Source organism: Lytechinus variegatus, chromosome 2 (assembly GCF_018143015.1).
Source record: "Lytechinus variegatus isolate NC3 chromosome 2, Lvar_3.0, whole genome shotgun sequence".
Classification (NCBI taxonomy): Eukaryota; Metazoa; Echinodermata; class Echinoidea; order Temnopleuroida; family Toxopneustidae; genus Lytechinus; species Lytechinus variegatus.
In genome coordinates this window covers 10,628,074-10,641,626 of record NC_054741.1, presented here as the reverse complement: position 1 = coordinate 10,641,626, position 13,553 = coordinate 10,628,074, and the positions used below count along the sequence as shown (strand labels likewise).

The window sequence follows — 13,553 nt, the reverse complement described above, 5'->3', positions numbered from 1 at the left end:
CCCTCCCCTGTTTCATTAAACTTGATATACTAACAAATTTCCAATAACAGTTATATGCTACTGAAATCCTTCAATCTGATTGGCCGAGAGAAAATTTGTTATAGAAATTGTGCATTTGCTACTATAAGTTTTTATGAAACAGGACCCAGAATTAATGGAGAATGAAAATCTCCAAACAAGTTTGCTTTGATGCAAAAAAAAATCAAATGAGATCAAGAAAAGTATAAGAAAAATTGGACAAACAAGAAAGTTATGGGCATTTGAATGTCAAGAACTCTAAGGAAATGACATACGCATTACAACCGAGATGTGTGTGTGATGTCACATATAAAAAACTCTTTTCTTTGATTGATCAACAAATACCCCCAAAACCATGTTTTCCCATTCTACTGAAAGCACAAACCTGTTAATGATATGTAACCTGTATTCAACGGTTCCAATAAATAATCCAATTTTTCTCAAAACTTCATCGGTAATTCAATTTTTCTCAAACATTCATTGATCTTTTTCTTTCTGTTTCATGTGATTCAAGTACTTCCAAGCAATTGACTTTTCTTTAAAATAAGCCCAGATGATTCAAATTTATTGAAATAAAACGCGATGTTAATCATAACAAGTAATGGAACATGGTATTGATTACTTCACATCAGCCATTTACGAAGTAAATGAGTTCCAGGCATGATTATGAAGAATTCAATGCAAGCAATTTCATGGAACATATATGTATTATGTATGATCGATGCAAATATCATACATCGTGTAGGTTTAAGTTGGGTTTTATGGGAAGTAATTGTGCCAAAGGTAAATAGTACAGTATATTCATAAAAACCTATGTGTCCTCTCAGTTTCAACCAGTAACCTTCTGCACCATGTTTCCATTTCCAAAGACACCTAAATGTAGACTCATTCAGAGATAAGTGGCTCTTTGATATACATATGTACAGTACATTTATTTCTGAATAATACTTACTTTTGATATACAATATTATGTACAGATTTCAATTCACTTATAGACAAAGTCCATCCCAACAAAAAAGCGATTTAGATAAAGAGAAAATTCAATCAAGCAAAACGCTGAAAATTTAATCTAAATGGGATGTAAATAAGAAAGTTATGACTTGCTTAACTTCACAAAACAGTTATATGCACATAACGGTTGGTATGTAGATGAGGAAACTGATGACAGCCACTAATAATAATAATCATAATAATAATAACAAGAATAATAACAATAATAATAATCACAATAATAATAATAATGATAATAGTGATAATGATAATAATAAAATATTTACACAGATAAGCCACCCAAAGTTCCAAAAACTGTTCTACCATTGGGCCTGCTTAATAAATCCACTCTATTATCTATATTTCTTTTGTACTTTAATATATGGAATAAGAAACACTTTCATTATTTCCTCACTGTATTGACATCTTATCACTCACATTTTACATCTGATTTTGATAAAATTTCTGTCGATTTTTCTTTTTAAGATGTCATCAGACTCCATTTTTATCTAAGGATTTTTTCAAATCTATTTATAAAAATCACAATTTCTTTAGGAAAGAGGCTGATTGATAAAAATATTTTTAATTATGGAAAACCAGTAATGACATAGTTGATAACTGAGAATGTGCATGTCAAAACTATTTCTTGATAGGACATTCACTGGTGAATGCATCATTGTTTACAAAAAGATAGAGCAAACAGCTTACAGATACAATTTATGTTGTTACTGGCTTTTCACAGTTATACAGACAGGACAAATGTTCCAACAAATAATTGTTAAAGTTACAAACAAAAACAAGTAATTTCTCATAATTGTAGGAAATATTTTGTTAAATTCTCTCTCATCTTACTCTTGATTTGGTGCTGCAGAAATAATATGATTTTTGTAACTGATTGATTTGTTTTGTTATATGTATACAAACAGGCATGAAATTTTCCTTTTGTGAATAATTTTCTTATAAGTTACCAAATAGCAAGACACTACTAAAAAGCAAAGACATATGCAAATAATTATATCTGATATGCTGCGATAAGAACTATAAACAATACAATATACATGTATGTACAGGTGAAACATTAATAACAAGTTAAATTCTTCATAAATGGTTTTTATAAACAATACTATTAATAACATACTGCAAAGTAGAGGTTTACTTTCATATGACTAGTAAATCTTGTGATGTAATTCATGATTGAATGATAAGGAAAATAAAAATCAAATCTTATATTTATGTTCAATTTGAGCAAATTCAAGTATTGAAGCATTGCTTTAATTGGACCAGTTTTCATCCTTCCTAGTCTTTCCCTCTCACGGAAGCGTCAATATGCCATCGACTTTACAAGATGTTGAGATATTTTATGTTGCCAGGTTGACTTATCATGGCGAGATAGTTACTATTATCTTACCAACTTTACAAGTTATAAGTCGACATGGCGAGATAACACATCTTGCCATGTCGACATAAGGCTAATGAATTGAATTGGCAATTGAATTGAAAAGGCTATTAAGTCGATGTGGCAAGATAAATATCTCAACATCTTGTTAAGTTGATGGCACTTTAAAGCTTCCGAGTTGTGATCGGCGCCTAAAGAGATGAATGATTTGAATGCAACCCAATTAGTATAAAAGTCTGTATGATCTTGTGTCATTTGGTTCTATCCTGCAAGTGAATGATCATCCAAAGCTCTAGGAACCACAGTATGGAGATATATTGTCTCCAATGAATTATTGCCAAACATTTTCAAGTATTGTTCAGATATCCCCCTTTTTACAGCTAAGGTTTACTGATGTTGAGAGGGGGAATGAAAGATGGGATGGGGGTGACACTTTATTAACAATTTCACTGGGACCCTCGTGAGTTGGATTGGGGAAATGGGGATAACGTCCGAGGTTCTTTTTTTAGCATTTCAAGGGGCCCGTTGCATAAAGCTTTTTACCTGAGAAAACTCAGGTTGTTTTTACCGGAGTTTTTGCCCTGTGTTAAAGTCAAGGGCTGAAATCAGACTAACCTTAGTTTTCAGTTTTTACCAGAGTTTTCTCAGGTAAAAAGTTTTATGCAACAGGCCCAAGGTATATTTCTTGTCTGAAAGATATTAAAACTTGAATTCTTTACAAATTCAAGATACATCACAAACTCCCATAGCTTCTAATCACACAAAGTTCATTGTCACTGTCTGATGACATTATCTTCATATCTTGCAGAAATAATGCAAAGCGAGTGTTGTCTGGTGTACAGGTTTCAGGATGAAGTAATCGATATTGCAGTCTTCAAGGTACAGGGGTGTGCTTCGTGAAAAGCTTTGTCAATGATTTTCAGTGACAAATTTGCTCTCAGCCAATCAGATGCAGGGATTTTCAGTAGCTTATAACAACAGTCAGTGAAAATCACCAACCATTGGTTCTATGGAATGCTCCCGGTCGTGTGAAGGATACTTCAGGGTGCTAAAGCTCCAATATCTTTTCATGAAGAGTCCTTGTCCTTTAGAAATCTGCTCAGCGTTTCTTGAAGCATTAGGATATTTTTCTTGTCAACATCATCCTGGGTGAATAGATTCTCCTGATGATTCACATGCAAGGGAAAAAAGGCAAGAATAAAAACAAGATGACTATCAATATAAAATCCAAGAATAGAAGGTGCTTCAAAATAATAATAATAATAATAATAGGTCCATTTATATAGCGCAGTTGCTATGTGCATATACTCTACTGCACTTTGATAATTGGTATCATATTATTACCCCGGCTGTAGCTGAGCCGCCATATTAATAAGCGCTAAAGCGTTCAAGGAAAAATCCTGTTCATTAAGTGATGGTTGTTGTTTTTTAATGACTTGGGTGTGGAGTGCCAATTCTGATCCATCGGTCAATATTTTAATATTTTTAAAATGTATTTCTAATAACAATGACACTCTGGTTTTTAAGGTACTTGCATGATACAAAAATCTGTGTGTGCACTGGAAATTTGGCTGATGAAAATAATTTAGAAAGTCAAATCTTGCCATATTCCAGCCATTGTTTGCATTTGTTTGTTCATTTATCAATTTGTTTGTTCAATGTTTATTCATTCATGCACTTGTTTGTTTGTTCATTCATTTGTTGGTTCATTCAGCTGTGCATTAATTTAGAACAGCAGAATGAATGCATACATTCTAACATAGCACTGAGTATAAATATTCATTTACATATTGACATTTTGCAGCACCAAGCATTTTATCAATTGATTGCATACATAAGGTGCAAGGCAAAGCCAACTTACAATGTTTTCCTTGAGCCTCTCAACTGACTGAGCAGGATCCTTGGGGGAGTTCCTAGCTTCAACAGGGCTTCCAGAGAGAGACACCAAGAGCTCTCCCTTCTTAGCTCGACGTACTGTAGCAGGGGTCATCTTGGAACTATCATAGAGAACATGGAGAAGGACAAGGCAAGGAGATAAAGATAGAGAGAGATGGAGAGAGAGTGAGATAAGGGAGTGTAGAGAGAGGGGAGAGAAAGGAAGAGAGAGGGTAGAGAAAGGAAAAGAGAGGGAAGGGGGGAAGAGAGGGTCCATTGGGGGTGAGAAAGGAAATAAAAGAGAGAGATCAAAGGAGGAGAGGGACAGGGAAAGAGGGTAAACCACAGATTACAATGGGGAAACATTAAGTAAGAATATGCAAGAAAAAGGAAGATGAATACAAAAGATAGATTAAAAAAAACACACAAAGACAGTAAGATTTAGTAATTTACACAAATATATTTGGGGTGGGCACTTCAGATCCATATTCATTAAAAGGGAACTGAAAATAACTGAACACCGAGAGCACATAATTTGGAGAGAATAAGGTATAGACTGGGATATAAACATAAAGAATCTCAGTGTGACTTCACTGACTTGACAAAAGACAACCCAAGACTACTGATGCAGTACAGGTTATCAACGTTTGACCAGGTTTGAGCAAGTGAGCCTTATAAAGTCTTCAGACTCTAGTTCATAAAAAACAAAAACAAAAGCTCAGTTCTAGCGAGCCCGGACCAAGTTTCTAAAAAAAGTTAGTGGTCTAAGTCCATAGACATGTCATAGAAATATATGAAATCTGTTACACACAGTTCTATAAAATGACTAAAAAATTGGAGTTGTGACAGTTCGGAGAAACAGGGCTGTTAGTGTAATAGTAGTCAAATTGTTTTACAGTCGATATGGTTGGTCACTTACCTTGGGTCAAATTTGGGTGTAATGAAAGGAGTGTTGATCGATGACAGAGACATAGTATTGGCTGGTGTCTGCAATGCAGATCTAAAGATGAAGATAAAACAGGATAAAAAGATCATTTTTTAAACCTGCTATTAAAATAGATATGATGATTATCTATACAACATACATGCCCTCCGCTGGTGGCGATTTGAAACATTTCTTTTCATCTTAGCTGGCAAGAACGTTGGAATTAATATGTATGTCAATTCTATTTCCTGTTGATAAGGAAGAAGAGCGTTGAGTTGACACTCGGCACAGATTGTACATTTTGTGTAGCATGTGCTTGGGCTAACGCCTTTATGTCAGCTGCATGGGAGTTAAATATCACTGTGCATGGGCACATACTGCCCTTCTAACAGCCAGGCAATGATTTCATCATGATGTACATGTATTTACACACCAAACCAAATCTAGAAATACCACTGAAGGTCATAAAATCCCAACACCATCACAATATTTTCATATGTGAGAAAAAGACAACACCGTAGTATACAGCCATTACCATGGTAATTGTGAAACACTTAATAAAGTATGTCTTGCTCTAAAGGTGACCATGCCAAGTAACAAAGAAATCACTCAGCTGAGACATGATTGGGAGCTTCACTAAAATGTTGTTTTTATAAGCAGTGTATTGTTTCTGCACTAAGATATATATATATCATGTCCCATCATATCAATTCCCCTCCAAATGATAAAGAGAGGGTGAATATGACAATTTCAATGGAATTTTTCTTCAAAAGGCATTTACATAATGCCATCTATCTCGATATAATTAATTCCAAGGTGCACTAAACTCCCAACCCTGGCTTTAGCTCAAGCTAAGTTCTTTTTTAGTCTGAATATAGAAAACTAGAGTTGAGTTACTTACTGTGCATTGTTGCTTGTAAGAGGAGTCTCCTGCAAGGCTGCCCTTGTCCTCTTCCTGCATCAAAGCCAACACATTTAACAATACTTAAGATATACTGGAACATGTTCTAGTAAGTTGTTCATGAGTTAAAAACAACTAAACACACAGCTGGGAAGTATTTAACAAAGATTCATGTGACTAGATGTACATGTATCTAAAGCTTTGGTATGAGGTCAGTTTTGTGAATAAACTGGGGTATCATCAAGTATTAGTATATTACAGTCCGCAGAGTCAATTCACCCCCCCCCCCCCGGTTAACTAAGGATTAACTTTTAAATTTCATATTCAACAAACTGATTTTTTATTCATAGATAACTTTTCGCTTTGAAGAAAAAAAAGGATAAATACTCTACCTTGCTGACGTCCTCTTTGCAGTAGTTGCTTTGGCTTTCTTACGTGTTGCAGGAGCCTGTATGACAGAAGAAATGATACAACCATGATTTCAAGATATAGCCACTACTAGTAATTCATTGCTCCAAACAGAACATAAATCAAAGCATTACTTTGTAGAAAGAAAGTCAAGTAATAATTTTCAACAATCTCAATAACTAACACACAATATAATTTATAAAGTTATGTGTACTGACGCAAAATCATCGTTAGAGGAGATGTACCCCCACTTTCGGAGCATGAAAAAGCTATATCACCCAACTGATATCACCCCAGGCCAGCTATTCCACCTCCCTGATTTAAGTATCTAAACATGTGCTTGACCTCGATCAGTCCGAAAGAACTAAGCCAGAGTAACAGCAGGGGGCCACCATCAAACTCTGCTCGACAGTGCATGCAATCATTTTTATTCTCTTTAATAGTTTCCTTATTCGGGGGGTCAACTTTCTTTGTTTAAAATTGAAAACAAATAAACATTGGATTTTTAATTACAATATGCCTTTGAAAGCTTTATTAAATATCAAATACAATAATTTAATTCGGAAGGGCCTGCTACAGCCACAGCTGCTCTTATGTAATGTCACAGCTGTTGTAATTGTTTAACCCTGGCTCATCACTCAGGCTTACTTAAGGAGGTGAAAAGTTAGATAAGAGGGATACCAGGGCTGACAGTGTACTAAATTTTTTAACAAGGTTTTTCAAAACAGGGGTATAAGACCACAGTTCAAAATCTGAGAAGCGGTCATCCTCTAACAAGGGTTTGACGTAATGGTTCACATAATGAAATGCATACTAAGACATTCTGAATGAGTGATGTCATAAGTTCTTTCATTTGCACGTGTTGAGCATATTACTGTTGGTGTAGCGAGATGTATACCATTTAAAGTTGCCACAGCTTTCTTATATTAACACAACTTTTGATGAATTTTTCAGTGTATGTATTTGTGTATTTATTTGACATTCAACAAACAGTCTTAACGTTTATTTCTTAATAGCTGAGTATACTCTGCTCTCATCATCATCATCATAATTACTATCATTACAATTATGATGATGAAGACCAATCAACATCATTGTTACACTTTGTTCAAAACACTGATTTAGGAACCAATCAGAGTGCAATTCATCATAAACTTGTAGGTTTGTCTTACTTTTCTTGTTGACCTTGTCGACCTCTTTGGCTTTTCATCTACCTCACTAGTATCTGATTCACCCGTGGATGTTGCAGCGGTATCTTCAGATTCTGATGATGATATGGCATCAGTGACAGCCTTGGGCAGGTTGATCATCTCATCAACATTCTTAGAGATCTGCTCTATGACCTTCACAGCAGGAGCCAAGCCATCTTGAGCTGATGGTACAGAAATGAATCATGATAAACCTAAATCACTGAACGGTCAGATTCAAGAGATTTTTGTATGATTGATCATCAAGACAAGGGATACGTGTGTGGTCTCTTTGTCAAGTTTTGGGTTCCCTTTTTTTCTGGATCCCATTAAAGGGGAAACCAATTTCTGCCTGGTTTACATCCTTCAAATCCATACTGACAACGTGACACCAAAAAGAATGGACAAGTGAACTTTTTGTTACTTACCAAAATAATCCATCAATTTCATGTTTTTAGTTTCCTTTGGCATCTTCATCAAAAACAAGGAGGTAGCTGACCTGATGTTCTTGCACATTCTGTCAAACATGGCATTCATTTCACGCACCCGTTGCTCAACTGAAGAAAAAAATGTAACAATCATAGGTTTGTTAAATCAGACAATCATACTAAATAATAATAGTACATGCATGTAGGTGAATGCCCAGTTCAATAAAAAAAAAAGTGGAATGTGCCTCCGGCAGTCTTACCTGCATTACACCAGCAGTGCTGTCTATGGAAACAGCTCCATATAAGATGAATATATTTTTTTAAAGAGAGGAAAAAACTCTTTCATTAGAAAACAAGATCCTAACTTTGTTGATCTAAAATTACCTTTGACCTTGAATATAAAACTTGATTTTACTTTCATACTTTCAATGTTTTTATATCCAATGATCATCTCATCTAAGTTTAATTTAATGTGATTACTCTTTTCTAAATAATACACAAAAAAAAAAAAATATTATTAAAGATAATTGATCTTAAATGACCCTGAAAAATATAAAACATACTAATTTCATAAAAATCCAGAATCATATTCTTTTGATTCCTTTTTTTAAACCCTATCTAGGCCGGGGGGAGGGGGGGGGGAGCGTTTCATGAAAGGACTTGTCAGACGTTTTATCCGACAAGTCCCATTTTATCTGACAGTTACCAGAGGAACGGTGCCTCTCAACCAATCAAAATCATGGAAAGATGTCAGATCTGACAACTTGTCGGATGAAAATATTGATGAAACGCTCCCCAGAATTACAGCTTTATTATTTGATAATCCATTGTACTAGACTTCATTTTTTTATTCATTGTTTTTCAAAATATGAATAATGGAAAGTGGGGTACTTTAAAGATATTTCTGTTTCTGTAACATGTATGGATGAAGGTATCACAGCCTTTCATAGTCTTTCATTTTCAAAGTATGCATGTTCCATACCTGCCAAGTGCCAACCCTGACAGTCAAGAAATATGAACAAATCAACAAGAAAATTCCAGAAATAGGAACATTCTTATATTTCAAATTTAAGATAAATTTTCACAGAAATAAGGACACAGGTTCAAATGGCCACAATAGGAATCCTAATTAACCCATTGATTACTGAGTATTGAAAAACCCTCTATGTTTTTTACAGGGGCCACCCTGTTCCAGTAGGCATTCTAGGCAACAGGTTAATATCGACACTTGAAATGTGTGCTATTCTTACATGTACCTTCAATGTCAAAACCTTCAAGATAAACTCTAAGCTTCTGTTCCCTTGCCTCCTCCTCCATATTTGATTCCCCATCGTCGGGAAGCAGTGGCTTTGCTCGAGAGGCCAACTTTGTTTTCCTTCTTCTAGGCATTTTTATAGCTGCTTAATAGGCTTATCTGTATAGAAAGATAGTTTAAAAAACATGAACAGATTAAGAAAGACCAAATGATCATCACTAATGGCATATTACTGTCAGTGTAAATCCAGGGAGCTCCAAGGCATGCTCAGTACTAAACATTGTTCAAGATGAATTCAGAGTGATATGATTTTTTTTTCATATAGTCTAACACTATTTTAGTAAATGGTGCCCTGCTGAGAATATTGACCACATACAATTCATAAAGACCTAAATATACCGGTACAGTGCATCCCAAAAAAATTGAAACCATGATTCAGTGAAAGTTTTTGTTGTCATAATCATACATTTGTTTCATATGATGTAGGCCTAGATCATTTCATTTAAAGCCCGCATAATGGTGGAGAGTTGACATACACTTAACAAGAGTGTCATTCCTCCTTTGATGTCTTTGATGAGAAAAAAGGAGCGCAATAATAAAGAGAAAATAATATAGTTAAAATCAGCTTACCACCTTTCCGAAATATATGCTGCAAAATACCAATTTTTTATTTCATGAAAAAATTTTCAGGATCAGGTTTTTCTTCGAAGTTTGATCATTCCTGGTCAGCTTTGTACTAATAGTAATACAGCTACGCATACAAATGAGCCAGCCAATCACTTGTTACCATTATGATTTACTGGCGCATTCGTACGCACGATCAGGTATATTACAAACATGATGGTGAACGATCGCAGAACCTGATTCTGAATGTTATTATATATCAGTTAAATTAACCGGAAGTCTCTACAACAATTTGAACAAATTTGGTGGGGGTTACATTTGGAACTCTTTCCGAAGTACCTAGAAAGATAATCATTAAAAAATCTGACTCACAATGGTGACCGTGAAAAAAAAATAGGGAATCAGGCATTTTCATCGCGGCTTCAAATGCAGCCATCTCATCATCAAAATAATTATATGAATGGGTGGGTACGCATAGCCTGGAGGCGTCTGGGGAGTAAAGTCATCTACCTATGTAGGGTTTCTCACCCTACGCAGCCGTAGGTAGATGACTTTACTCCTTAGACGGCTCCAGGCTAGGTATGCAGACATGAATGATTGATCATGTAACCCAGGGAACTGGAACCTCAAAAAAACAAAAAGTTCTCCCCTTCTACCCCCGTCTCGATCGGCCATTTTTGTTATGAATCGTAACAAAATGGTTAATGATCATGATGATGCATGGCCCAGCATCCATTTTATTAGACCAAAAGCTTCGGTCTTTGTTTTGTTGTTTGTTCAGCTGAACTCCGTTGGCTTCAGTCACCAAATACAGAGACCTAAGTTCGAGCGCGATCTGTACAGGGCCGGGGACTCAATGGCCATATGTTTTTTAAGTACTTAAGATCGGATAAAACGGGGAAGTGAATTTGCGCGACAGCCGAGGGCGAGGTAAGTCACTGTTTTTGTTCCTTTTAACTTAATTTTTCTCCGTTTTTGGGTAATTAATGCCAAGAGGGTATAAATTTGCATTTATTTTTGGTCGCGTTAATTTTCAAAATCTTTATTCATTAAAGACAAAAATTGTAGAGCCCCGACGGGGGGATTTTGCATTGCAAGTCCCCTAATGGTGGCTGCACGATAGCGAGCCGTCTGTGTACGAGGAGAAATTTTTGAAAAATGTTAAAAGACTCCTCGAAACAGACGGCTGCCAGCTGTCTACCATTTTATTTGCCCAGGCCATTTTTTCTGTTCAATCTGAAAATGACTGGCCATAGATTTTTAAAAGAAAAACACAGTTTTATTTCAATTTTGGCCGCGGCCTCCTTCGATCCGAGCGACGCGACGCTGACGAGCTAGCGCGTGCCGATCGAAAAGACGTCAAAAGGTTCAATGTCGATTTCTACAACACACACGATAATCTATGCGTGGGACTGCTTCTACTAACTTGGGTCTATAAAAGAGAGTGAAAAAGACAATCTTGATTTGACAAAGTCAGACTTGATAACAAAAAAAAGTTTATACATGTAATATCAATCAAAGACACGCCATAAACGGTAAGATTTTCTAATCACTTACAATATCACAAATATTCTCCTAGCGATCTGTTTTAGGATCCCTTATTTCACTTTTTTTATCTTGCTCGCGCCGTAATTTCGAAACAATTTGCAAACAACCAATCAAAAATAACATTTTCAGTCAAGCCCTCTACGGCTGATATTTCGCAAATAAAAGATAGATCCTGGCCTTGCAAACGGGGTTAGGTCAATTTTTCAAAAAGCTGACGTCCATGACAATGATGATGTTCATCATATGTTAATTCTCAAATTGATAGGTATGAAAAAATTACCCAGCTACGCCTATAATATCTTGAGTGGCAAATCTAGCCCTGACGCACGTTATGAATATTGGAGCAGTATCTTACCCATTCCTGACAATATTTTATGGGAGAAAATACATTGCAATAACTTCAAATGCAAATGTTCGATAGACACTAAAATTCGTTCCTTTTATTTCAAAGTTTTTCACAAATGCATTGCTTTTAATGATTTTCTTTTCAAAATTAAAAGGAAAGATTCCCCCATGTGTGAATTTTGCAACAAATTCCCTGAAACATCGGTTCATATATTTTGTGTTTGTGAAAAGGTTTTACCCCTGTGGCAAGATTTATTGACTATTTTAATACAGAAGTTTGATTCCAATTTTACTTTATCTAATTTCGGTAAAATGTTTGGTGATCCGGATGACAAATTCATTTCGTACTTATTTTTATTGTTGAAGTACTTCATTTTCATTTGTAAATTCAGCAAAGTTGATCCAAACTTTGGAGCCTTCAGATCATTTGTTAAAAAGCAAAGGGAAATTGAATATTGTGTGGCCAAAAAAAGACATAAACTCACGGCTCATTTTAAGAAATGGAAGTTTGAATTATAATTTTTGTCATCTTTTACATGTATCATTATATGTATCATGTTTACCCTGTATATATGCATACAAATACTTGCCATCAAAGTTGTATAAGATATCACGTCTGTGCCATTGCATAAATCTTTCCGCTCTTTTTTTTCTTTATTATTTATTTTTTTCTTATTTATTCTTTTTATTATTATATATGTTTTTTTTTTTTTTTCGAATGATGTTATGATCACTTGTAAATATTTTAATTATGTCTGATTTGTTATTTTTGTTTATTTTTGGTCAGTTTGGACCCAATAAAACATATAAATACAAAAAAAAATTTTCATCAAATTTGATTTTAATGTCTCAATGTATAGATTTTCAGTAGCTCTATAAGATGATACCAAAGAAAAGTTGAAATTCCCATTAAAAATTGAACTAAAATGGCAAAGGAAATCACTTTTTTAAGGTCCATTTCAGTTTAGTTGCAAAAAGAGTTAGGTCCTCACAATTTTTTTTTCGAAAAGGATTTCTTAAAGAAATATGAAGACAGGTATATTTCTTTTATACCCAATTGTATGTTCTCAGGGTAGGTTTTCATGAAAATTCAGTTTTACATAAGAATATTGCAATATGGGAGAATTATATAAAAAATATTTTCTTGGAGTTGACCTAACCCCTTTTGCGACCAAACTCTTCCAAGGAACTCATTTGTCAATTGGGGTTAGATCAATTTTTCATAGATTTTATTGTTTTCTGTCTCTAAACCTCTAAATTCTTAATTGCTCTAATGATACCAAAGACATTTTCAAATTCAAATAAAAATGTGAATGAAAGTGGCAAAGAAAAATCACTAATCAAAAGTTTGGATTCATTTCACTTTGCTTGCAAAAGGGGCTAGGTCCACTATGATAATTAAAAAATATGTACAGAGAAAAAAAATGAAGACATGCAGTTCGATTTCTTTTATATCCAATTTTATGTTTTATGATAGGGTAGTCCATCATGACAATTTAGTTTCTCATGATATTATAATAATTATTGCAATAAATCAAGTTCTGTTGTTTTGTTTGTTTTCTTTTTTTTAAATCACATATTTTACAGTTTCACGTAATATTGGTCCCTACAAAATGAGAAAACCACAGTAACAGTTAATTATATGTTATGGCC

At 34.6% G+C, this 13,553-nt stretch overlaps 1 protein-coding gene across 1 annotated transcript; it reads right to left on the bottom strand.

Annotated features, from left to right (window-relative positions):
- Nucleotides 1-2,619: 2,619 nt before the first annotated feature.
- Nucleotides 2,620-11,672, bottom strand: LOC121407291 (borealin-like). The gene is made up of 9 exons (XM_041598275.1): nt 11,565-11,672; nt 9,385-9,542; nt 8,129-8,257; nt 7,686-7,885; nt 6,498-6,553; nt 6,106-6,159; nt 5,199-5,279; nt 4,266-4,401; nt 2,620-3,567 (listed from the first exon to the last, which is right to left on the bottom strand). The coding sequence occupies exons 2-9, from the start codon at nt 9,515-9,517 to the stop codon at nt 3,472-3,474; spliced, it is 885 nt and encodes a 294-aa protein (XP_041454209.1). The 5' UTR covers nt 9,518-9,542; nt 11,565-11,672; the 3' UTR covers nt 2,620-3,471.
- Nucleotides 11,673-13,553: the final 1,881 nt, after the last annotated feature.

Bases quoted from the DNA above. Each gene is read 5' to 3' on its own strand.
- LOC121407291 (XM_041598275.1), bottom strand. From the start codon at position 9,517: ATGCCTAGAAGAAGGAAAACAAAGTTGGCCTCTCGAGCAAAGCCACTG. The intron at 5,280-6,105 runs GTAAGTAACTCA...CTTCATCTTTAG, and splicing joins CTTACAAGCAACAATGCACA to ATCTGCATTGCAGACACCAG. The intron at 4,402-5,198 runs GTAAGTGACCAA...TCTCTATGATAG, and splicing joins ACACCCAAATTTGACCCAAG to TTCCAAGATGACCCCTGCTA.